Source organism: Pituophis catenifer, unplaced genomic scaffold, assembly GCF_029215685.1.
Source record: "Pituophis catenifer annectens isolate HBS135680 unplaced genomic scaffold, rPitCat1.0.hap2 SCAF_7, whole genome shotgun sequence".
Lineage (NCBI taxonomy): Eukaryota > Metazoa > Chordata > Lepidosauria > Squamata > Colubridae > Pituophis > Pituophis catenifer.
This window is the reverse complement of record NW_027256887.1, coordinates 89,365,426-89,391,774: the sequence shown is the minus strand read 5'-3', so window position 1 is coordinate 89,391,774 and position 26,349 is coordinate 89,365,426. Positions and strand designations below refer to the sequence as shown.

Here is a 26,349-nt window from a genome sequence, read left to right as displayed (position 1 = left end):
ATATCTGCTTAAGTCTATTTTTGGAGTGGTTCTGTTCACTTTCACCTGACTGGAGATGCTGAGTTTTGTGTATATAAACTGCACCTGTATTTGTCCTTGATCTTTATCTTTATTTGCACAGCAAATAGGTTGCCTGCAGGCTTCTGAGTCTCAAAATCAGAAATAAACCTGCGCAATAAAATAAGGAAACTGACAGTGTTTCCACCACATTAAAAAAAAGAAGAAGAAGCTTCACTCAAAAGCAAAATGAACAAGAAGTGGGAATGCAGACACTGGCTGAGGTTATTCCTCAGAACCCAGCTTCAGATTTCCACAAAAAATGAGAGGCTTCCTTGCTTGAAAGTTGAGTCATGGCAACTGGACTAATTTTTGGTTGCTAGTTTGAGACATTTTGCTGTTCATCCAAGCAGCTTCATCAGTCAGAGGGATTTCCTTTGGAGTTTGACCTCTGATCTAAGAGCCCTTGGAGTTGACCTGTCCCCAGTGGGAAGAGGGAACCTTTTCAGGAAAGTAGCGTCCTTGCTTTGCAGCTCAAACACCCTGGGAGAGACACGACCTCTGGCTCCCCAGACCCTACAGGAGGCGCCAATGAACCAGAATACGGGCATCCTGAATGCATTCTTTCTTTCCTTCAGTTCTTGCTGGTTCATGTTTTTGGTCTGGTTTGGTTCAGGGATTCTCCAGCTACCCACCCTGCGTGGATCCTTTTCTCTCCAGGGGGACATTATTCCCACAAATCCCTATTTCTCCTCTCATTAATCTCACATTTCCCTCTGAGAGAAAAGGTGGGAGAGAAAGGAGCTGATAAGGTTGCATTGTTTGTTTTGTGACCAAAAACTCATCTGCAGAGACAACACCCTCTTCCCTCTGAGACTCATTCAGGGAGGGGCCCTGGACCCCCTGGGAGAGAAAAGCCAAACTCAAGACAAGGGCAGAGCAATAGATTTTATTATCAAGGGGGGGCCAAGTTCTTCAGAAAGAGGGGAAGAGAAGCAAGTCTAGAGAACAGAGAGGAACCAACCAAATGTTCAGATGGTCTTTGTGGAAAAGAGGTTTTGCACATGAAGAAGATGGAACTGCAAGATCTCAGCTCAGCTTTCCAATCAATGGGGAGCCCCTCTAACTCCATCTGCAGACTTGGCTTAAGCGGGGGTCCATTTGCAGAGAAATGAAAGTTTCTTATTACAGTCTATATCAGCCCATTTCAAGTGCTCTGAAAGAAAGGAACATGGGAGGTTATCACCGTTAGACTGGGCTACTTGCATCACTTTCCAAGAACAACTGCCTGGCCCATGTGCTCTCCCAAGGGGAGTGTCAGGTGCAAATATTCAGGAAGATTCATTGGGTTTGAAGCACAGAAGAGTTTATTATCACCACCTATATACAAGAATCTAGTCATGAGTCTTGCATCCAGTTCTGGTCACCCCAATATAAAAAGATGTTGAGACTCTGGAAAGAATGCAGAGCAGAGCAACAAAGAGGATTAAGGGGTCGAAGATCATTTGAAGAACAGTTGCAGGAATTGGGTAGGTCTACTTCAATGAAAAGAAGGACCAGGGGTGACGTGATAGCAGTCTTCCAATATTTGAGGGGCTCCTATCAAGACAAGGGAGGTCAACCTATTCTCAAAAGCACCTAAAGGCAAGACAAGAAACAATGGATGGAAACGAACCAAAGAGAGAAGCAGCCTAGAACTAAGGAGAAATATCCTAATGGTGAAAGCAATCAACCAATGGAATAGCTTGCCTTCAGGAGTCGTGGGTGCTCCATCACTGGAGGCTTTCAAAAAGAGATTGGACAACCATTTGTCTCCAATGTTATAGGGTCTCCTGTTCAAGCAGGGGGTTGGATTAGAAATTGGTCCCTTCCAACACTATCGTTCTATGTTCTAACCAATAGTCAAAGCTAAATTGGCACTAGATAAGATTCAACAGAATTCAAGGGGGATGGATTAAGGTCTCCTGTGGTGACACAAAGACTTCAAACAGATGACAAGCTTAACTCCGCCTTCCAGCTCAGCTATAGGTGGGGTGGGGCCATGCTGCAGCTCCCCTCATCTAAGCATTGCCACCTGATGGGATCTGGGAAGGGCCCATTTTCAGTGGCTGCCTCCCTGCTCTAGAACAATCTTCCTGCTGAGCTACAACGGACTCAACTCTTTCATGAAGGCAGTTAAGACCAGGGTCTTCCCTCAAGCATTTGGGTCTCTGCTTGGGGGATTCTGGGAGCTGAGGAGCACATATTATGAGCCATCTCTTTCAGAAAGGAGTTAAGATTTGGGTCTCTGCTTGGGGGATTCTGGGAATTGAAGGCCACACTTCTTAAAGTGGTTAATCTTGAAAAAACATTAATCTATTCTATTTAAATTACAGTTTTGGCACATCAGGATTACTTTTTAAGATGAAATACAATTGATGTTTTGGGTTGTATGTTTATTTTTGTTGCCACTCAGAGTCCCCTTGGTTGAACTGGGTGGCCATGGAAATATCAATGTCTGAAAGAAAATCAGGCATTCACAAACCTCTCCAGCTTTGAAATGGCAGAAAGAAGCAGTTAGACTAGATTGCCTCTGCGACAAATGCTGAGATGAGGAAGTACCATTTTGTGAGACTCTAGAAATGTCTAACTTTTGCCTCTTAAGGTTCTCCAATAAGTACTTTAAATCAGCCACACCAAAAAAGTCTCCTTCAATAGGAGCATTATTCCCAAGATCTGTATGGATATCTCCTTTCCCTTCCCTTCCTGTCTTCCCTTCCCTTCCTTTTCTTTCCCTTCCCTTTCCCATCTTCCCTCCCTTCCCTTCCCATCCCTTCCCTGTCCACCCATCCCTTCCCTTTTTCTCCTTCCCTTCCCTTTTTTCTCTTCCCTTCCCTTTTTTCCCTCCCCTCCCCTTCCTTGTCTTCCCTCCCTTCCCTTCCCTTCCCTTCCCTTCCCCTCCCTCCTTTCCTGGAATTAAAGATGCAAACTCCAACCACACTAAGGAATGAAGGTTTTTTCATACTGACCAGTTTGAGGAGAGAGAGCAACGCAAAACTAATTTTTATCCATATTGTTGGGGTCTCCAGAGCGCCACCTGCTATAACTGGATCGTGTCCCATCGTTCCAGCGCCATCCAGTATTCTGTGCAATACAGAATAAAGTACATTGTGGTGGATGAGTGGGAGTTTGGGTTATTGATCCCGTTTGTTTCTGAAAATTAAACACTTTCTGTCTATGGAGTCATCCAGGTCATGGTTGTCCCCAAAGGTGCTGAAGTGAAGAAGCCTCTTGGATGAGAAGCAAAACATCTTCTCATTAATAGAAGAGAATATTTGTAGCTCAGATTGGAGTCCTGGGTGCTCTCTGAGCTTGAATGTTTTCTTGCAGATGTTTCATGACCCAATTAGGTAACATCATCAGTGCTAGAAGGGAGTGGGGTTTGTGCCACTGCTCTAGGGTATTGTCTATCCCAGTTTAACACTCCTTCATTCAAAGCAATGATGAAAATATTGACAAGTGTCCAGTTCTGGCTATTGTATTTCAGGAAGGGCATTGAGAAATTGAAGAGTGTCCAGAGGAGAATAATCAAGATGATAAACGCTTAGAAAGAAATCTTTAGGAGAACTTAATGTTGGAAACATGACACACGTTTATCTTGGAGAAGACAAAGTTTTGGTGAGATATGCTAGGTATCTTCAAAGAGCAGGAGACAAAAAAAAATTGATCTCCAAATATCTTCCAATTTTATTTTCTGGGAGTATGATTGTCAAGATAATGATGCATTTCCCTTAATTCTTAAGATGCTGTGACACACAATTAGCTTGCTGGTTGGCAATTACTGGAGTACTGTATGCTTTTAAATGCTTTACTGAAATCAAGATATATTACGTCTGCAGCATGACCATAATCTACTAACCTATCTGAGGAAACAGTGAGATGAAGACAATTGGGCAGGATATATTCCTGACAAATGCATACAGATATCTGGGACTTATGTCATTGTCTTCAAAGGGCTTATTGTGATCGATCTCTTTATCATCAGCTCCTCAAGAATCTCCCCAGGTATCAATATCAGGTATCAACATCAGACGGTCTACAGCTGCATTTTTGCATCGTGCCTTCCCCCCTTTTAAAGACAAGGACATCTTTTTTCCTCCTCCAAGTCTGCTGGCAGTTCCACCCGTCTCCAGGATTTCTCAAATTCACAAAAGTTCATCCCAACCATCAACTAGTTCCTTCAAAACCTGAGGACTTGAAGTCCTTCATTGGATGAAGGTGTTTCCTGACCATGTTTCCTTCCATTTCAGTTTTCAACCCTTCCCCTTCCTCCTGCTCTTCCTACTTCCCTGGTAGAAAACATGGTTTTCTTATTGAAAAACACGGAGCTGATTTAGCTTAACTTAGAATAAATCCTATGAGCTATTAAAAAGGACCCTAGAGAGAGAAATTCCTTGCTGACTATAGATCTGCTTCTTTGTGATCTGAAGGGGAATTGGACCACGGGGAGAGTGAACTGCTGGCACTAGGACCTTTTGTCCTTGTGTCCCCTTGTGTCAGAAGCAGCAATGGGATGGTGTTGCATTTAAACTGACATTGGCATCAAGGAATGGAGATGGAACAAGGTTGCTGGGCTTTTCAAGGAGGTTGTAAATCACTACTCAAGAAACATCTGTATGGAAACAGCTGCTAATTGCTCAGAGACAGAAGGACCAAATACTCACCATATTGGATGTTGGAAGTCGTTGTAGCCCAATCCAGACCCAATTCTTATCTAGGTTTTCTTTAGCGATGTAGGCGTTGACATATTTTGCCTGGGCATCACTTGTGAAAGATGCTAAATGACCTTTGCATTTGAACTGACACTCTTCCTGCAAAAAGAGAAGAACCAAAAATATCCTCTGAAGAGAAAAGAGATGCCTTCAGACTTGCTCCTTGACAGCGGCTGGTTATTTACCACCAACAAACCAGGTTATCCATTGCAGGACTGCTATAATCCAGGCCTATCAATCTGGAGGCTTTTGCAGTTTGGGTAGAGAAGGAAGGCCCTCTCAACTGAGGGCTTTGTAATATTGTTATACCTGTTAACCAACATAGCATTTTGTATTTTAATTTATTTTTCTCTCTTTTAAAATGGTGAGACACGGGTTGATCAAACCATTACAGCCTGGGATGTAGGAAAACTTTTTATCCTATGGCTGTATGGACTGATTGACAGCTCCTGGCATTTCCAATGATTCTCAGGATGACTGTCACACTTATGAGCGAGGTATGAGAGTGGTGTCAGCAGTGGGATAGCCATGAAAAAGTGGCACATAAAAGCAAGGTGTGGGAGAGAGAGAAGAGGGAAGGAGGTGTGCATTTGTGTGTGGACACTCTTAGAGACAAGAGGCCATTTTGAAACAACATGGCTTGAACTTTGGAAGGCTCTCATTTAAGAACCACAAATGAGACTGGCAATGCAGTCATTTAATGAAGCATAATGAAGTCCCGGGTGGTCTGCATGGAATTTTGCTATAAGGCGATCAGCTTGGATGTTTACGCTCTTCACCCAGGAAGCCTCTGACAATGGGTAACCCTTCCATTTAATTAAGTACTGGAGGCGCCCCCTGTGCCATCTTGAATCAAGAATCCGCTGCACCTCGTAGTGCGTTTGGCCCCCAACAACCAGGGGCCCAGGGGGTTCACGTGGAGTTGGCCTTAAAGTAGACCCCACTACAGGTTTTAGAAGGCTACTGTAAATTAATTGGTAAGTAAATTGCAACTGCCATAAGTGTGAGGATTGGCCATAAAGATACCTTTCCATCACTGTCATTACTGCGAATGGTTGCTAAGGAGGACACCTGTTAACCCTATGATTGTTGGCCTTGGTCCCACAACATGGATAAGACAAGAGCCAAGTTGCACAACAGGTTAAACCACACAATATCCAATACCACTTAAATGTAGCACTGCGCTGTCTCATTCTACTTCTATTTCCTTTATCAAATTTCACTCAGATATTGAAGTGAAGCCAGCCCATTAAACCCATTCAGATTTATTTTCAAAGTACTAAATGGAAGGAAATTCAACCTAATTAATAAAATATTATATTTCTTTTAGACTTCTATCATTCTTTTAAGGGACAGCAGGCGCTCTTCATGAAAAAAAAATGACACTTGGCATTGTGAAGTCTGGAAAAACTCTGGGCCAGATGAAGGGCATTCTTCCTGCTCAGGTGAGTTACCTCAGGTGAGTTACCTCAGGGTAGTTACCTCAGCCTCTTGAAAGGTGAAGACATCTTCATAGAATTTGTAGCAATACCACTGGCTTTGCTCTTTATTGGCAAAGCTGCCAGAAGGACAGGCAGTCCGAGCCTTTGGATCCTCTGGGGAAACAGAATGAGAAAGCAAAGGGAATGAGAGCAAAGGTGAAGGACACAGCAATGGCTCTTGGTGTCAGCCCTGAAGTTGGCCCAGTGTTGGCCATTTTCTGCTCTGTAGCCTTTCCTATGAGGGTTTAGTCTTCACATTGTTTCAGGGCTGACGCAGCCTGGAGCTGAGGGGCAGGGAGGGAGGTGGGGTATAGAGATAGCTGGGGTTCTGTAGCCAAAATAAAATTCTTTCCCCTGGGAATCAAGGACATTTCTGCAGGTTTTTGGAAGGTGGAGGTCACCTAGCAATTGGACTGTATGCTGATTGGACCATGTGACTGGAGACTCTGGGAGGAAGTGACAAAGTTTTACTTTTAATTGGGTGTAAAACCAGTGAGAATGTAGAGCCGGTTTTTCACCAGGAACGTGCCAATTTGCTCTGCTCACAACAAAATACCTTATGCTACCAGACTCGGAATTTTGGGCTTAGACAACTTAGAACTTCACCGTCTTCGGTCTACATAAAATCTTCTGCTACAATGTCCTACCAGCCAATGACTACTTCAGCTTCAACCAAAACAATACAAGAGCAAACAATAGATACAAACTCATGGTAAACCAATCCAAACTAGATTGCAGAAAATACAACTTCAGCAACAGAGTGGTCAATGCCTGGAATGCACTTCCTGACTCTGTGGTTTCTTCCCCAAACCCCCAAAACTTTAACCTTAGACTGTCTACTGTTGACCTCACCCCATTCCTAAGAGGCCTGTAAGGGGCGTGCATAAGCGCACCAGCGTTCCTATCGTCCCTGTCCTAATGTTTTCTTTTATTCGTATCCTTTTCATGTATATATAATTATGTTTACACTTATACCTGTCATAAAATACATGAAATAAAATAAAAAAAAATAAAAAAAATGATATGTTCCAATAAAATGTTCTTTCAGGAAATTGCCTGCCTCAGAGTTCTTATTGAATGGGATATATTACTTGGAATCCTTCTCTTAAGCTCACTTGATCCATTGCTCTTCTTGTTTGTCCTACGGTCTGTCTAAGGCATTGAAGGTTGCAGCTCTAGATCTCTGTGCTACCCTGAAGACTGTGAGCCTCTCTAGACTTCTTACCTTCTTCACTGAGCGAGAATCCTCAGACTAAGGCATTATCCACCTCCCTCCCATTGAACTGACCGCTGACGTTCCCCGGGCTGTTCACTGCTTAAAATCTTCAAGTCCCTCTAGAAATTAATGATTAATCATCACAGCTGCTGCTTGTACTTATTTATTCTGTGGATGTTGTTACTGTTTTAATTATTTTATAACCTTAGAATTGCAAGCCGCCCAGAGTCAACTGGTTGAGTTGGGTGGCTACAGAAATTGAATAAATAAATAAATTATACCAAGTAATCCTTTGATTGTTTTGCGTGTCATTAGCCTCTCTCTTAAAATGTATTTATTGGTTATTAAGAACAATTTTACTTTTGGACTTCTTCCATAATGAAAAGTTCCAATAGAAGAGAACATTTGTAGCTCAGGGTTGAACGGTGGGATCTTGAATGCTCTCTGAGCTTGGTGGTTTTCTTGACCCAACAAAGGAACATTGTCAGTGCTAGAAGGGAGTGGGGTTTGTGGAAAGGAGGAGAAAGAGGAGGACTGTGGGGTCCTTGGTGCTCTCTGAGCTTGACTGTGTCTTTGCAGATGGTCCTAGAAGGGGGTGGGGTTTGTAGTGAGGAAGAGGAGGAGGAGGAGGAAGACTATGGGGTCCTTGGTGCTCTCTGAGCTTGGTGGAGGGAGATTCACCAACTCCCACAGGAGCACAGAGCTCTTCCCTTTCTAAATCATAGCCCCCAAAGCACCCACAACCCAACAAAAATTCAAACTTGATATTCCAAGGTTGCAGGGACATCACCACTATCCCCATTTCATGAAATGTTCTTGGCAAGGAAATATTTATTTATTAACTTCGTGTGCTGCCCATCTCACTGTCAGTCAAGCTTACAACAATATTAAAAAACATAATCTAAAATGACAGGAGCATGAAAAACATTTATCTATTCAATTTCCACCCATCACGAGGTGTCCCTGAGAAGCTTACTATGTTAAAAAGGATAAAACAATCCAATCCAATACAGAGGAAGAATAAAACACTAAAAATCCCACATTTTTATTAAGAATTAAGGGATTAAAATTAATCAAGGACTAGATATATGGGGAGCACTTGCCTATAAAGTCACCAAGAGTTGAATATGGTTAAAACAACAATAAATATATGGTGACCCAGGGGGAAACAGGATGGAGGTGGGATATATCAACTTTGCTGGCAACAATTTACCTGCCCAGGTAAGGCTGCCCAAAAGGCCAAAGATGAAGCAAGTGATGAGAAGCATCTCCAGACCTGAGGAGGGAAACAGAAGTTGAGAAGAACCTTGAATGTCCTCCCACAATGCCTTTCGGGCATCCCTCCCCAGAAGGAAGAACCGAACACTCGTCTCAACCATGAAACCTGCCTGTTCATCTCTGGATTGCAGCCCCCTCCCCTCCCCAATACTACCCTGAGCAATTGGTAGAGACCCCCGTTCTGCCAAGAACCACAGCCTGTAATTCTCAAAATGTTGGTTCTGAGCTTCTGGCCCTCATAGTTGGTTTTCCCCCATTGTGACCATTAAGATCTGGGTCACAGCAGGGGTGATCCAGGATGTATGGATGGTGTAAAGTCAGAGCAGGCTACCTGGTAGAAGAATTTGGAGAAGGGACCTTTAGCTAATCCTCAACCCCAATGAACTCAATGCCTAAATGGAAGGGATTCAAGTTTTAAGGCCCCCGTCTTGATTTATCCTCTTCTGTTTCTCTTCATCTCTACTGTGGACAAGAAAAGCAATCCTCCCCTTTCACCCACCCACCCTTTTAATCCTGTGAACCACCTTGGCTGCCAAAAATGGACAAAGAAAGACATAAACACACACAATGCCAACCATCGATCTCTTATGAGAGATACAGGACTTTCAGTTGCTTTATAACACAGATCCTATGATGCCTCATCAGTCAAATAAATTATCTCTTATACCTTTTTTTCCTACAGGAATTCTTGCAAAGGAGATTGAAAGAATTCAAGTGATGGGGATTTTTTAAAAGGGCAGCGGGTGCTGCATCGGAATATTTCCTGATTTTGTTGAAACACCTTTCGGTCAGAGCAAGATTCATATGTACATGGGATCTGTGGGATCAGAAGTATCCCTGAAGCTATTGCATATAGTTTTTATTAAAACTTTCAAACAGGAACATTGAAAACTAATATAAACAAATATAAAGTAAGAAGGAAGGAAGGAAGGAAGGAAGGAAGGAAGGAAGGAAGGAAGGAAGGAAGGAAGGAAGGAAGGAAAAGAAAGAAAGAAAGAAAGAAAGAAAGAAAGAAAGAAAGAAAGAAAGAAAGAAAGAAAGAGGGAGGGAGGGAGGGAGGGAGGGAGAAAGGAAGGAAGGAAGGAAGGAAGGAAGGAAGGAAGGAAGGAAGGAAGGAAGAGGAAGGAAGAAAGAAAGAAAGAAAGAAAGAGAGAGGGAGGGAGGGAAGGAGGGAGAAAGAAGAAAGGAAGGAAGGAAGGAAGGAAGGAAGGAAGGAAGGAAGGAAGGAAGGAAGGAAGGAAGGGGAAAAGACTAAAGAAAAACAGAAAAGAAAAGAAGATAGGAGTTAGCAGTTTCTGATATTCTTCACAGCAGTTTTAAGTACAAATACGTCATAAACTCTCTTTCTCTAAAGTTACATCATGTTCCTCGTCTTTCTATAACGGGTCTTACCTTCAAAGGGTAATCCAGTCCGAGAGAAGAAGATTTAGACCCTCTAAATCACACCCATGGTCTGTTTTCCAGTTTATATACCAGAGCTCACATGTTCACACCCTGCAATGCAAGATAAGATGATACAAAACAGGTGTTAATATCCGGAAAGCAGGTAGAAACTCCCTCTCTCCCTGTAATGTGCTTGTATCCTGCTTCACACTGTAAGATATCCAGAACTGCTCTCAAGCCAGGTAACCCCAAAATCAAATCAATAAATAATAAATCAAGAATGACCAATAAAGGCGAGAGCTTACTATGAGGTCCCACTGGGCGAAGAACTCAAGGGGGGGCCATCACATACGTGACCCAGTTGAGAAACAGGATATGCTCACCCAAGGAAGAAGCTCCTTCTATGACGGGACCCACACCTGACCCATCACAAGACCCTCACCTGACATGACTCCCCATCACAAGGCCCACTGACCACACGAAGCCCTTTTAAGCAGAAGAACACCACCAACATTGACATTCCCTACATTCTGCTGAAGATGTTACCTAGCCTGGTAATGAAATATTTGGAAATCAACCCACAAGCTTGGAGAATGCACCCCCCTCTGCCTCTGCCCCCACCCTTGTCCTCCACCCACGCTACAGATATTCGCCACTATCGCAAACTCCTTCTATCTTTCTGGGCAGCTCGTGCTTGGCAAGAAGCCAACAGACTTCCTTAGAACTTAACAAGATAAGCTTTCAACATACCAATTAACAAATAATCCTGTGGTTATGTGGTTGTAGCAGCCACATGGACTGTTGTGACCCTGCTGGAGATCGTGTGAAGAAATCAAAATGAGTGAAGGAGGAAGGAAAGGAAGGAGGAGAGCGGAGAGATTGTCTGGTGGGTTGTGGGGGGAATGCACTCTGGCGTAGCAGGATGGAGGGGCCCTTTTCCAGGGCTCAAAGAGAAAGCAGAACTTGGAATGTCTGGTAGGCAGAAACAGAGCAAGTGGGACCCTCACTAGCACTTCACAGAGTAAATCTGTAGTCATGGCAGGGATTTGCTTTAGTCTCGCAAGAGTTTGTCTAAAGCAGGGGTCCTCAAACTTGGCAACTTTAAGACTTGTGGACTTCAACTTTCAGAATTCTCCAGCCAGCTGGAGAATTCTGGGAGTTGAAGTCCACAAGTCTTAAAGTTGCCAAGTTTGAAGACCTCTGGTCTATAGGCAAACAACAATAAAGGGACTTTTCAGAAGTAACTCCATGTGTGATTCTCAGTTCTTCGGGCCTGCCTTGGGTTCACATCAAAGAAAGAAAATAGCTCAAGAAAAATCGCCCGCAGGAACTTTAATGGCTCCAGCTAGACAGTGTGATTGGTTACACACCTGAAAAAGCTGAAGTTCAATTAACCAAATGCATCTTGCACTATACCCACCAACCTACTATACCTTCCTACCCCGCATGGGTGTTTTAGGAAAAGACTTGGTCCACAGCTGATCCCAGATTCAAATAATCCAGTCATCTCAGTCTAGGCTTCTTTGTTGTGTGAAGCCTATCTTGCCAAGAGTGGACTGATTGAAGCAGGTGGAAGGAATTTATCTGTTTATACATAGCGTAGATGACATGGCAATTAGGGGATACTTAATAAGTCCCAAGTGAAGACCATTCTGTTGTCATCTCTCTGAAGTGGTATTTCCGAGAGGGTTTGCTGCTTGGACAGAGGGTAAGGGTCTCAGGGTGGGCAATCAATCAATCAAAATAGAGCTGGAAGTGACCTTGGAGGTCTTCTACTCCAACCCCCTGCTCAAACAGGAGACCCTCTACCATTTCAGACAGGTGGCTGTCCAATCTCTTCTTAAAAACCTCCAATGATGGAGCACCCACAACTTCTGGAGGCAAATCATTCCACTCATTAATTGTTCTAATTGTCAAGAAATTTCTCCTTAATTCCAGGTTGCTTCTCTCTTTGATGAGTTTCCATCCGTTGCTTCTTGTCTTGCCTTCTGGTGCTTTGGAGAATAATTTGACCCCCCTCCCTTCTTTGGGGCAGCCCCTTTAATACTAGAATACTGCTATCATGTCCCTCCCCCCAGTCCATCTTTTCTCTAGACTGGCCATACCCAGTTCCTGCAACCTTTCCTCATATGTTTTATTCTCCATGCCTTTGATCATCTTAGTTGCTCTTCCTGCACTTTTTGATGGTGTGCTTTCATACAGTTTCAACTATTGTTGATTTTTGCTTGTGTTTGAACTGCACAATGGCTGCAATAAAGTTTTTTGTTTTTTGTTTGCAGATCAATTTCTGCACAGGACTGAACTTCTCTGCGTGGAAGAAAACACACCTGCCATCTCTGGCCAAATCTTGGGGGAAGTCCTTATGGCTTTCTGCACCTTCTATGCACACACACACACACACACACACAGACAAAAACACAGGCAGGCATCCTTTCTGTTTCAATACATATACCCTTTATATCTCTTAGCTTTTCATAAAGCTTTAGACTCTGTTGTATCTTCCTTGCTTTTTGGCCGTACCCCATCCTCCTTACACTGTTCTATACATTTAATTTAATCTACTTCATCATTGGTGACTTCCCAAAATAAAATGAAAATGACTTTCATACCACAAAGAGTCACAAGGTGTTCCATCACATTCAAATGTCCCCCCTCTCCAAGACTGTTATCCTGGCAAATTCTTCTGCGGGCTTGCAATGTAGCTCTGATTCGGCCCCCCAGATCTGAATTCTGCTCCAAGGAACCCAGTTATTCAATGGGACAATCAACTAGAACATCAAGACAGGTGGAAATCATGGTCTTTTTTTGGACTTTTGAGAAGCCTGGGAAGTTCCCGGTTCCTAAATTGGACAACTAGAGCTGGCTAAAGACTATGTCCTCATTGGACGTCTCATCCTAGTTACTTTCATATGCTTTGGATGATTATCCCTAGCCAGATCTTCACGTCATCTGTATCAAAGCCTAAGCATGAAGACCAACATCTTAAAGACTTTATAGATAACGTCTTTGTGGCAGAAGCATGACATGTTTTATCTCTGGGCAAACCTGAGAGGACCTCAAGAGATCAGATGGCTTGTAGAGAAGTACAATGTAGTGTTAGATGTCATGATCCAGAAATATGTAATTGAACAGCCTAACACCTGAGGGCTGATTGATTGATTGATTGTGTGCCTTCAACACTTAGCCATGAGATAGATCTCCTCCTTGATGATCTGTCCCCAACCAGATCCTTCAGGTCTTCCAATATCCACTCTCTGCTAGTATAACAGAGTCCATCCACTTGGCTGCTGTTCATCCTCTTCTTCTACCTGAATTGAAGCCTTGTCTGGAGAGGTAGATTTTTGCATAATGCCTACAAAGTAGAATAATTTGACCCTGGACCTCAACCCCTTATTCCATATAGCACACTGATGCCTTGGGGATTTCCTTAGGACCTTGATCTCTGATCTAAGAGTTCTTGGAGCTGACCTGTCCCACCAATGGGAAGAGGGAACCTTTTCAGGAAAGTAGTGTCCTTGCTCTGCAGCTCAAACACCCCGACAGAGACATGACCTCTGGCTCCCCAGAGGTGCCAATGAACCAGAATATGAGCATCATGAATGCATTTCTTTCTTTCCACTTTTGCTAGTTCATGTTTTGGTTTGGTTTGGTTCAGCAGTTCTCCAGCTACCCACCCTGCATGGATCTTTTTCTCTCCAGGGGGACATTATTCCCACAAATCCCTATTTCTCCTCTCATTAATCTCATATTTCTCTCTGAGAGAAAAGGTGGAAGAGAAAGGAGCTGATAAGGTTGCATTGTGTGTTTTGTGACCAGAAAGTCATCTGCAGAGACAACACCCTCTTCCCTCTGAGACTCATTCAGGGAGGGGCCCTGGACCCCCTGGGAGAGAAAAGCCAAACTCAAGACAAGGGCAGAGCAATAGACTTTATTATCAAGGGGGGGCCAAGTTCTTCAGAAAGAGGGGAAGAGAAGTAAGTCTAGAGAACAGAGAGGAACCAACTGCTTGACCTTCAGATGGTCTTTGTGGAAAAGAAGTTTTGCACATGAAGAAGATGGAACTGCAAGATCTCAGCTCAGCTTTCCAATCAAGGGGGAGCCCCCAACTCCATCTGCAGACTTGGCTTAAGAGGGTCTCCATTTGCAGAGAAAAGGAAGTTTGAGGCCACAATTTAGATCATTCCAAGTCAAGTGCCCTGAAAGGAAGGAACACAGGTGGTGATCATCTTAAGAGCCTGACGTGGCTTAGGATTCGGCTGCGTGCAGAGTATCTTTTCTCAAATACACCTGCCTGTCCACTCACGGGTGGTGTCAAGTACAACTAGCTCCAACACGCAAGAATCTAGTCAACTAACAGTCAGAGGTAAATTGGCTCTGGATAAGGGCCAGCAGACCTCCAGAGGACTGGACTGAGGTCTCCTGTGGTGACACAAAGACTCTAAAGAGATGACAAGCTTAACTCCACCTTCCAGCTCAGCTACAGGTGGGGTGGGGACATGCTGCAGCTCCCCTCATCTAAGCATTGCCACCTGATGGGAAGGGCAGGAAGCTGCCTCCCTACTCTAGAACGATGTTCCTGCTGAGCTACAACGGACTCGACTCTTTCATGAAGGCAGTTAAGACCAGGGTCTTCCCTCAAGCATTTGGGTCTCTGCTTGGGGAATTCTAGGAGTTAAAGGCCACACTTCTTAAAGTGACTCGTCTTGAAAAACATTATATTAATCTATTCTTTTTAGATTGCAGTTTTGGCACATCTGGATTACTTTTTAAGATGAAATACAATTGATGGTTTAGGTTGTATGTTTATTTTTGTTGCCACCCAGAGTCCCCTTGGTTGAACTGGGTGGCCATGGAAATATCAATGTCTGAAAGAAAATCAGGCATTCACAAACCTCTCCAGCTTTGAAATGGCAGAAAGAAGCAGTTAGACTAGGTTGCCTCTGCGACAAATGCTGAGATGAGGAAGTACCATTTTGTGAGACTCTAGAAATGTCTAACTTTTGCCTCTTAAGGTTCTCCAATAAGTACTTTAAATCAGCCACACCAAAAATTATCCTTCAATAGGAGCATTATTCCCAGGATGTGTATGGATATCTCCCTTTCCTTCCCTGTCTTCCCTTCCCATCTTCCCTTCCCGTCTTCTCTTCCCTTCCTTTTCTTTCCCTTACCTTTCCCATCTTCCCTCCCTTCCCCATCTTTCCATCCCTTCCCTTCCCATCCCTTCCCTTCCTTGTCTTCCCATCCCTTCCCTGTCCACCCATCCCTTCCATTCTCTGTCTTCCCTTCCCTTCTTCCTTTCCCGTCTTCCCTTCCCTTCCCTTCCTTTCCCTTCCCTTTCCAATCTTCCCTCCCTTCCCCATCTTCCCATCCCTTCCTTTCCTTGTCTACCCACCTCTTCCCTTCTCTATCTTCCCTTCCCTTTCCCATCTTTCCCTTCCCTTCCCCACATTCCCTTCCTTTTCCCCTTCCCTTTCCTTTCCTTCCCTTCCCTTTCCTGTCTTCCCACCCTTCATCTCCCCTCCCCTGCTTTCCTGGAATTACAGATGCAAACTCCAACCACCCTAAGGAATGAAGGCTTTTCATACTGACCAGATGAAGGATAGAGACCTACGCAAGCTTCATTGCAAGACAGTTTGTTGGGTTCACCAGAGCTCCACTTGGTGTACGTGGATCGTGATCCATCCATCCAGTACCATCCAGTAGTCTGTGCCATGCAGAAAAAAGCATGATGAGGTGGGTGAGTGGGGGACAGGGGAGGAGGGAGATAGAAAATTTTATTTTCCAATTCTAAATTTAGCTTAATTTAATTCAAAGGGGGAAGTCCTGTTAAATAGGTTTTTCTGAAAGCATGCACCATATGCCTATTACAGAGGCTCAGTTAGACTCTTTGGGTGCATGAAGCGGTATATAAGTCCAAGCGCTATCGCTATCGCTCTTGCTATGCCCAGAATCCAAGGTCTCTGGGGCCCCAAGGACACCTGAGCCTTTGAGTCATGACCCAGCTAGGAAACATTATCAGTGTTAGAAGGGAGTGTGGGGGGAGGAGGAGGAGGAGGAGGAGAAGGACTGTGGGGTCCTTGGTGCTCTCTGAGCTTGGTTTTTTTCTTGCAGACCTTTCATGACCCAACTAGGAAACATCATCAGTGCTAAAAGGGATTGGGGTTTGCTGACTTTACAATCAAGAAATAAACAATAGCCCAATCAAGGAACTCCCACCTCAGACAAACAAAGTAAACAACAGCCTAATCAAGGAACCACCAAATCCACTCCCACCAACCCTGGCAGAGTAATCCACTTGTACATAAACAGAGAGCAAATCCCCCACCCTTCTAGCACTGAAGTTATGATCTAGTTGGGTCATGAAACTTTTGCAAGAAAGGAGAGAGAGAGAGAGAGAGAGAGAGAGAGAGAGAGAGAGAGGGAGAGAGAGAGAGAGAGAGAGAGGGGGGAGATTCATCTCTGCTTGATGAATTAGACAAACAGTCAGCTAGACCGTTTAACTCATCAAGATCCTTTGAGTGCTAGTTCTGTCCCTAGGGAAGACTTTCTCAGCCTTGATCATCTTAAGATGTGTGGACTTTGACTCACAACTTCTAGGGAATTTTGAGAGTTGAAGTCTATGGTTCTTAAAATGGGTACGGTTGGGAAACACCACTCTAAGGTATTACCTTTGGGGAGGTAGACAGTGGAAGATGGGGGGAGGGGGCTAACATGCTATGGTCTGTGGGGTGGCAAAGTGATGGGCATGACTTAACAAGAGCAAGAAGGGTATTGTCTATGCCAGTTTAGCACTCTTTCCCCTTCTTCATTCACAGCAACAATGAAAATATTGATAAGCCAAAGATCCAGGATTAATTCTTGTGGTATCAGCTAGGATATTGTGCCCACTTCTGGCTATTGTATTTTAGGAAGGACACTGACAAATTGAAGGGTCTCCAGAGGAGAACAATCAAGATGATAAGAGCTTAGAAAGAAAAATTTAGGAGACACATGTTTATCTTTGAGAAGAGAAGAAAAAGTTGTAATGAAATATGATAGGTCTCTCAAAGAGGAAAAGACTGAAAGAAATATTTCCAAATCTCTTCCAATTTTATTTTCTGGGAGTATGATTGTCAAGATAACGATGAGTTTCCCATAATTCTTAAGATGCTGTGACACACAATTAGCTTGCTGGTTGGCAATTACTGGAGTACTGTATGCTTTTAAATGCTTTACTGAAATCAAGATATATTACGTCTGCAGCATGACCATAATCCACTAAACTGTCTGAGGAAACAGTGAGATGAAGACAATTGGGCAGGATTTATTCCTGACAAATGCATACAGATATCTGGGACTTATGACATTGTCTTCAAAGGGCTTATTGTGATCGATCTCTTTATTATAGCTCCTCAAGAATCTCCCCAGGTATCAACAGCAGGTATCAACATCAGACGGTCTACAACTGCATTTCTGCATCGTGCCTTCCCCCCTTTTAAAGACAAGGACGTCTTTTTTCCTCCTCCAAGTCTGCTGGCAGTTCCACCCATCTCCAGGATTTCTCAAATTCACAAAAGTTCATCCCAACCATCAACTAGTTCCTTCAAAACCTGAGGACTTGAAGTCCTTCATTGGATGAAGGTGTTTCCTGACCATATTTCCTTCCATTTCAGTTTTCAACCCTTCCCCTTCCTCCTACTCTTCATACTTCCCTGGTAGAAAACATGGTTTCCTTATTGAAAAACACGGAGCCAATCCATCTTAATTTAGAATAAATCCTATGAGCTATTAAAAAGCTCTAGAGAGAGAAATCCCTTGCTGACTATAGATCTGCTTCTTTGTGATCTGAAGGGGAATTGGAATACGAGGAGAGTGAACTGCTGGCTTTGGGATCTTTTGTCCTTGTGTTTCCTTGTGTCAGGAGCGGCAATGGGATGGTGTTGCATTTAAACTGACATTGGGACAACACCAACATCAGGGAATGGAGATGGAACACGTTCCTGGGCTTTTCAAGGATGACTCAAGAAACATCTATATGGAAAGAGCTGCTAATTGCTCAGAGACAGGAAGACCAAATACTCACCACATTAGAATCTTTATCTCGTAGGAGCCCAATCCAGACGAAACTATTCTCTCTGTTTTGTTTACTGACATAGGCACCAACAGTTTTTACCTGCTTGTCTGATTTGAAAGATGCTAAATGGCCTTTCCATTTGAACTGACACTCTTCCTGCAAAGAGAGAAGAACCAAAATTATCTTACCACCAACAAACCATGTTGTCCCTCTCATGTCTGCTACTATCCAGGTCTACCAACCCAGGAGTCCTGCAGTTTGGGCAGACAAGGTCCTCTCAGCTATGTTCCTGCAGTAGAAGTTCTCCTAAGAGGAGCTGCAAATGCGAGCATGACTCTCTTGCCCAACAAGGAAAAATAAAGAGAAATATATATTGGGGAAGATGACTCTCTTGCTTATGAGCAAGGTAGGAGAGTGGTGTCAGTGGTGGGATATCCATGAAAAAGTGGCACATAAAAGCAAGGTGTGGGAGAGAGAGGAGAGGGAAGGAGGTGTGCTTTTGTATGTGGAAAAAACAGTCTTACAGACAAGGGGCCACGTTGAAACAAAATGGCTTGAATTTTTGAGGTCCCTCGTTTAACAAGTACATTTTGACGTTGTGAAGTTTGGAAAAACTGGGCCAGATTAAGGGAATTATTCCGTTCAGGTAAATTACCTCAGCATCATCAAAGTTGAACCGATCTTCATAGAACTTGAAGCAACTCCACTCACTTCTGTCATTATAGGCAAAGGTGCCAGAAGGACAGGCAGTCCGACCACGCGGACCTGCTGGGAAAACAGAATAAAAATGGACTTTTGTCTTCAAGGACAATAACAAGGCTGAGAAATCCTTGAGCAAAAGAGACCTTTAGAACTACTTAATAAACATTCCAGAGAAGAAAAAGATTTTATTCCATGAAGAAAAGTTGGAAGGAGTGACTTAAACTCAATGAGTCATTTGGAATTAGGATGGATTTTTATCGGTCTGAAATTTGTAATTGAAAAAGTCATAATGTAAAGTGGGTTTGAAAATGTATTTTTTTCCCTTTATATTTAATGCTTAAGTCATTCCTAAAGCTTGTAAAATATTACTGAAAGTGTGTTAGAAAGTATCTATGTTAAGAGCCTTCTCTGTGGGGGCACCTACTATCTGGAACGAGCTCCCCCCGGAGATACGGAGGATCCCGGATCTGCGTACCTTCTGTCGCGCGCTTAAGATATTCCTATTTCACCAAGCCGGCCTGACCTAAGTCTTTCCCCTTTTTAAATAGAAATTTTAAATCTGGTTTTAAATTATTGGGGTTTTAACTTTGTTCAGCCAAATTATTTAATTCGTTTTAATCTATTTTAAATTTTGTATTTATATGTTTTATTCCATGGCTGTTCACCGCCCTGAGTCCTTCGGGAGTAGGGCGGTATATAAATTCAATAAATAATAATAAAATAAAAAAGAGAAAATTATAAAGAAAAAATGTATTAGCTTAAAGAAAAGTTTAGAGTTTTAAAATGGATAAAACAGTTTTTCCCCCTTTAAGGTTAAAGAATCTATAAGAATACAGTGAATTTCATGAATATAAATGGTGATAGTTTATAAAGATTATAAAATGCACACAGAAATATATACTATTCCCACTGCAAGGAAGATAAAGCAGAAATGGTTAAATTGAATGCTTTATTCAAAGAAGAGAATATATTTAAGTTTTTTAATCATCATCATCATCATCATCATAATTATTATTATTATTATTATTATTCTTTTATTTCTATACCGCCCTTCTCCCGAAGGACTCAGGGCGGTGTACAGCCTATTTAAAAACAGAATAAACATCAATTTAAAATAATTTTAAAATATTAAATAAATTTGGCTTAATTTAAAACCCCAAAAATTTAAAACATCCAATTTAAAATTATGTTGCTAACCCAGCCTGGCAGAACAACAGGGTCTTGAGTGCGCAGCGAAATACCCGGAGGTCAGAAATCTTACGAATTTCCGGGGGCAGTTCATTCCACAGGGCTGGGGCTCCCACAGAGAAGGCCCTCCCCCTGGGTGTCGCCAGCCGACATGACTTGGCCGATGGCACCCTGATATTTATTTGAATATCACTTCTGGATTTTGTGCTTGTGATTAAATTTTTTGGGGAGTGATTTGATAGATTTGTTGTTATAGAAACGGCTAGTTATATACTAATGCGTAGAAGTTAAAAGCTGAGCATGTAATGTTGCTATTTTGTACTGTGCTAAAAAGAGTCGGAAGTCCACATTTTTTTCGTTTTTCCCTTGCACCCCGTATTTTCTGTCCCCCTCTCTTTTTCCTTCCCCTGATTTCCTATTTTCATTCTTCTTTGTATTTCATACTTTGAGAAAACAATAAAAGTAAAAACTTGAAATAGAAACAGAAACACAGAATGAGAAAGCAAAGAGAACAAGAGCAGAAGTGAGAGACACCGAGATGGCTCTTGGGCTCAGTGGGCAATCAACTTTCCCCAGGGGCCACATAAGAAACTGGGACTGTTCTGGAGGGCCAAACTAACAGGGCTATGAAGGTCTGTAGGCACGCAGGGACCCACATACACAAACTGGAAATAAAAAGCTGCCTTCAAGATGAAAGCAGTGCATTGCATTGTGTGTATGACGTACACTTATTTGCATTTGATTTCCGATTTCCGACTGACCTCACATGGGCCAGACAGAGAGAGCCGAGGGGCCAGATGTGTCCCAGGGGATGTAAAATGCCCAGGTCCTCTTTAGTGGACAGATGCCAGCCTCATCCTGTAGGTACCAATATTTGGGGTCCATATAATGAGACCCGGAGGCCTTCTGGAACTCCATGCCTTTCTGGGTTGGTCTAAATGGATCATGGCTAGAAGTAGAGGCTCCCCCATTAAGAATAAAACATTAAAATAAGCCAAGGACTAGATAAATGGGGACCCAGGGGGAAACAGGATGGAGGTGGGATATATCAACTTTGCTTGCAACAACTTACCTGCCCAGGTAAGGCTGCCCAAAAGGCCAAAGATGAAGCAAGTGATGAGAAACATCTTCAAACCTGAGGAGGGAAACAGAAGTTGAGAAGAACCTTGAATGTCCTCCAACAATGCCAGGCCACCCCCTTTCGGGCGTCCCTCCCCAGAAGGAAGAACCGAGCACTCGTCTCAACCGTGAAATCTGCCTGTTCATCTCTGGATTGCAGCCCCCTCCCCTCCCCTCCCCAATACTACCCTGAGCAATTGGTAGAGACCCCCGTTCTGCCAGGAACCACAGCCTGTAATTCTCAAAATCTTGGTTCTGAACTTCTGGCCCTCATAGTTGGTTTTCCCCCATTGTGACCATTAAGATCTGGGTCATAGATGGTGTGGCTCATGTCTGGTATATGTTTGCCTGATCTTCTTAGGTGCCACTTTATAATGCCTTAATAAGACCACACCGGGAATATTGCATCCAGTTTTGGTCAGCATGATGTTTAAAAAGATGTCTTAACTCTAAGAAAGAGTGCAGAGAAAAGCAACCAGTATGATTAGGGGACCGGAGGCTAAAACACACCAAGAACGGTTGCAGGAATTGGGCAGGTCTAGTTTAATAAATAGAAGTAGTGTTCCAATATTTGAGGGGGTGCCACAAAGAAGATTCTCCAAAGTACCTGAGGTCAGGATAAGAAGAAATGGATGGAAACCAATCAAGGAGAGAAGCAACCTAAAACAAAGGAGAAATTTCCTGACAGTGAGGACAATTAACCAGTGGAACTGCTTGCCTCCAGAAACTGTGGGTGCTCCATCACTGGAGGTTTTAAAGAAGAGATGGGGCAGCCATTTGTCTGGAATGGTCTAGAGACTCCTGCTTGAGCAGGGGGCTGGACTAGGAGACCTCTAAGATCCCTTCCAATTCTGTTATTCATAGAAGAATTTGGAAAGGGGACCCTTAGCTAATCCCCAGCCGGAATGAACTCAATGCCTAAATGAAAAAGATTATTTTTTTAAGGCTCCTGTCTTGCTGTTCTTCTTCTGTATCACTTCTGTGGACAAGAAAAGCAATCCTCCCCATCCCCTTTTAATCCTGTGAATCACCTTGGCTGCCAACAAATGAACCAAAAAAAAAAAAAAAATCATAAACACACAAAATGCAAACCACCAACCTCTTATGAGAAATACAGGACTTTTTGTCATTTTATAACACAGATGCTATGCTGCCTCATCCATCAAGTAAAATACCCTTTTGACCTGGGATTCTTACAAAGGAGGTTGAGGAATTTCAACCTACAGGCCTTTTTAAAAAGAGGAGGGGGTGCTGCTGTCAGGATATTTCCTGATTTTGTTGAAACCCCTTTTGATCAGAGCAAGAGACGTACATGACAGTGAGAACCGACTGAGGTATCCCTGAAGCTATTGCATATAGGGGAAAAAAGAAAAAAGTTAAAGACAAAATAGAAAAGAAAAAATGCCTAGAAGTAGTATTCTTCACAGCAGTTATATATACAAATATGCTATAATCTTTCTCACTAAAGTTACATTAAACTTCTTTCTATAATCTATGGCTCTCACCTTCAAAGAGGGATCCAATCTGAAGGAGAAATCTTCTGAGCCACCAATGGTCTCTTTTCCAGCTTATATATCCAGCTCATAAGATCACCCCCTGAACGGCAAGACAACGTGATCCAAAGCAGGTGATCCAGAAAGCAGGTTGAAACTCCCTCCTTCCCTCCCTCCCTCCCCTCCCTCATTGTGTTTTCTTCCTGATTTATATTGCAAGGTGTCAAGAGTTGCTCTAGAAACAGGCAACAACAAAATCAAATCAAATCAAATCAAATCAAATAAATAAATAAATATTTAAGAAAGGCCAATACTTTTGAGTGCAGATCACCCATATCCTCTTGGCTTTGCAACTGGGACATTGAAACAGGTTCTACCAGATTTTTCTCCTTCTCCTTCTCCTTCTCCTTCTCCTTCTCCTTCTCCTTTTCCTTCTCCTTCTCCTTCTCCTTCTCCTTCTCCTTCTCCTTCTCCTTCTCCCTCTCCTTCTCCTTCTTTTCCTTCGCCTTCTCTTCCTTTTTTATTTATTTTTTATTTTTTTATTTTATTTGATTTATATGTCGCCCTTCGCCCTTTTGATCAGAGCAAGAGACATACATGACAGTGAGAACCGACTGAGGTATCCCTGAAGCTATTGCATATAGTTTTTTTTTTTTTTATTAAAACCTTCAAGTAAGAACAATGAAAACGAATGCAAACAAATATAAAATAAGAAAGAAAGAAGAAAGAAATCAAATCAGGGCGGCTTACAATGCGTTAAGCAATAGCCTTCATACTTTTGTATATTTATACAAAGTCAGCTTATTGCCCCCACAATCCGGGTCCTCATTTTACCTACTTCGAAAGGATGGAAGGCTGAGTCAACCTTGAGCCTGGTGAGATTTGAACTCGCAGTAATTTCAGGCAGCTGGTGCTACTTAACAGCACTTTAGTCTGCTGCGCCACCAAGGCTCAAAGTTGGCTTTGGGGTTCTTAATCTGCACTTATCTTTGCCCTTTTCCTTAAGCTTTATTTGTGCAGCAGATCAGTGTCAATAAGCTCTGATTCTCAGGGACAGTGATGAATGACGAATTGCCCAATAAATGAAGGAAACTGGCAAAATTTCCACCACCAACTAAGCTACCCAAATAAGAAATAAGGTTAACTCAAAGCAAGATGGGGAAGACTTCTGGAAGAAGGTTTTTAAAAAAAGAATAATATTGTAAGCTGCCCAGGGTTGCCCTGTGGGAAGATGGGCAGCCAATAAATGGCTTATACAAGACATGTTACACAACACGGAAAATTCAAACAATTAGAAATCAGTTCCTAGGAAAAGAGTTAAGGGACCAATCAAAACAATAAAAGAAAAGGCTAATTAGATGCTAACAATCATCTCCACAATTAATGTGCAAAGGACATTACAATATTTTTTTAATTTGATTTATATGCCGCCCTTCTCCGGAGACTCAGGGCGGCTTACAATGCGTTAAGCAATAGCCTTCATTCTTTTGTATATATATACAAAGTCAGCTTATTGCCCCCACAAACTGGGTCCTGATTTAACCTACCTTAGAAAGGATGGAAGGCTGAGTCGACCTTGAGCCTGGGGAGATTCGAACTTACAGTAAAGCAGACAGCTGGTGTTAATCACAATGCTATCAGTCTGCTGAGCCACCAGGCCCTTCCTTCTCCTCCTTTTCTCTGTCTCCACAGGGATAGGAGGGGAAGAGTCAGCAAGAATGGGGGGGGGAAGGGCAGGCAGGAACATCATGAGTATGATGGGTCTTAAGAAGACGAAGTGGCTGGTAAGTGGTGGACCACTCTGGGAAGGGGACCTGGTGTTAAGTCCTGGTGCCAGTCAGCAGTCCCTGCACTCATTCCCACTGCCTGGCCATCAGAGCTTTGAGTCTCCAGATTTCAACCTGTGGTTGCTGAATGCCAGTGAGTCTGCAATAAAGCTCCTTATCCACATTATTGTGAAAGAGAGAGCCATCATGGCGTGTTAACAGAAGAACATGTTTTGTGGTTCCTTCTCCTCTTCCTGTGGAAAGCAATTAACCCCACCAATTCTATAATGCTCTGAGCCTCTGAGCCTGTGATTCCAGGTGAGGGATGGGGGTGGGGAGCAAGTCCAAGGTCCCACTGAATGTTTGGGTTACTATTGCTCATCCTCTCTTGCATGGAGAACGTTTAACAACTGGGTTGACCCTGAGGGACATATTCCAGGGATGGGCTGCTGGGGGTTCACAGGGGTTTGGGAGAAACTCTAACTAAGATTCTGTGCAGTTCGGAGAACCCCAAAGTCCAGTCCTTGCTGGCCCTGCCCACCCCACCCCACCCTTCCCAGGAGTCCCCACGTGGCCCGTTTTGGATGCAGCTAAATGCAGGGTGTGCATGGAGGTTTGGGGAGGGCAAAAAACAGGCCTACCGGAAGTTCAGGAAGGCCAGAAATGGGCCCGTTTCCAGCCTCCAGAGAGCCTCCAGAGCCTGAGGAGGTTGTTTTCACCCTCGCGGAGGCTCAAGGAAAGCGTACGGAGCCTGGGGAGGGCAAAAACACCCCCTACCACCACCATGGTGCAGGAGGCCGACTAGGCCATGCCCACCCAGCAACCGGGCAGAGAACCCCTTGCTAAAATTTTTGAAGCCCACCCCTGACATATTCATGCGTGTGACAGATCAGCATCCAGCTGTGAGGTCCCCCTGGGCCAAGGACTCAAGGCATATCTGCCCAAGTTGAGAAACAGGACAAGCTCCCTCAAGGAAGAAACTCCATTTTTCTAGGCAGTTCATGCTTGGCTGGAAACGAATATGCTTAAAAAAACAACAACAAACATTTGAAAAGTTAAACAAGAAAGCAATTCTGTGGTTATGTGGCTATAGTTTCCATGTAGACTGGTTTGACCCTGCTGGAGATGGTGTGAAGAAGGCACAAATCAAAGGAGGAAAGGAAGAAGGACAGCGGAGGGATTGTGTGGTGAAATGCAGTTTAGGGTCACAGGAGGGAGGGTTTCTTTTCCAGGGGCAAAGAGAAAGTGGAGCTTGGAATGTCTGGAAGGCAGAAACAGAGCAAGTTGGATCCTCCCTAGCAGTTCACAGAGTAAATCTATAGTTATGGCAGGTATTTGCTTTAGTCCGGCAAGATTCTGTCTGTAGGGGAACAACAAAAAAGGAACTTTTCAGAAGTAACTCCATGTGTGATTCTTGGTTCTTTGGGCCTGACACGGGTTCAGATCAAAGGAAGGAAGCGGGCCAAGAAAGAAATGCTGGCAGGAACATTAATGGGCCCCAGATAAGCGGCCATATCTAAAGATTCATGATGGCACGCAAGCAGAGTGGACAAAGGCTAGGAAGGGACCAAGTTGTTAAGGAAACAAACAAACAAACAAAAGTCACCTGAATGAAAAAAAGGAAGTTGGGACTGAGCACCTGGGAAACCCCACCCCAAGTCCCTTCAGTCTGTCTGTGTGGAAAAGCAAATAAATATACACTGTAACCAGGAAAGTTTGCTGTTATTTTAAATTCACTAGGTCTCCATGTATTCTAAATAACTTTTTGTGCCCCAGGGTTGGTTGAAAATGATCTGAGCAATTTTCCAGGGCCGTGAGTGACCAAAAGCTGAAACCAGAAGCACATGTGTAACGCCATCTCCTCCAGCCAGATAGAGCAGCTACTTGCTTTAGGAAAGGGCCTGGTTCCCCACCACATCCCA

At 43.4% G+C, this 26,349-nt stretch overlaps 2 protein-coding genes across 3 annotated transcripts; both read right to left on the bottom strand.

The window, feature by feature from the left end:
* Positions 1-1,142: 1,142 nt before the first annotated feature.
* LOC139319442 (lithostathine-1-alpha-like) lies at positions 1,143-8,713 on the bottom strand. The gene is given in 5 exon segments (XM_070947322.1): positions 1,143-1,213; positions 3,006-3,120; positions 4,701-4,847; positions 6,231-6,343; positions 8,659-8,713. Coding segments are annotated over 5 exon segments (501 nt in total).
* A 5,337-nt stretch (positions 8,714-14,050) lies between these two features.
* LOC139319440 (C-type lectin-like) lies at positions 14,051-22,685 on the bottom strand. 2 transcript variants are annotated; one of them, XM_070947320.1, is made up of 7 exons: positions 22,674-22,685; positions 21,776-21,828; positions 21,122-21,184; positions 18,815-18,927; positions 18,169-18,315; positions 15,696-15,810; positions 14,051-14,302 (listed from the first exon to the last, which is right to left on the bottom strand). In XM_070947320.1, the coding sequence occupies exons 3-7, from the start codon at positions 21,174-21,176 to the stop codon at positions 14,232-14,234; spliced, it is 501 nt and encodes a 166-aa protein (XP_070803421.1). In that variant the 5' UTR covers positions 21,177-21,184; positions 21,776-21,828; positions 22,674-22,685; the 3' UTR covers positions 14,051-14,231. The 2 variants fall into 2 exon arrangements, with proteins under 2 accessions (XP_070803421.1, XP_070803422.1); XM_070947321.1 differs by having other exon boundaries at positions 18,815-18,924.
* Between the last annotated feature and the right edge of the window lie 3,664 nt (positions 22,686-26,349).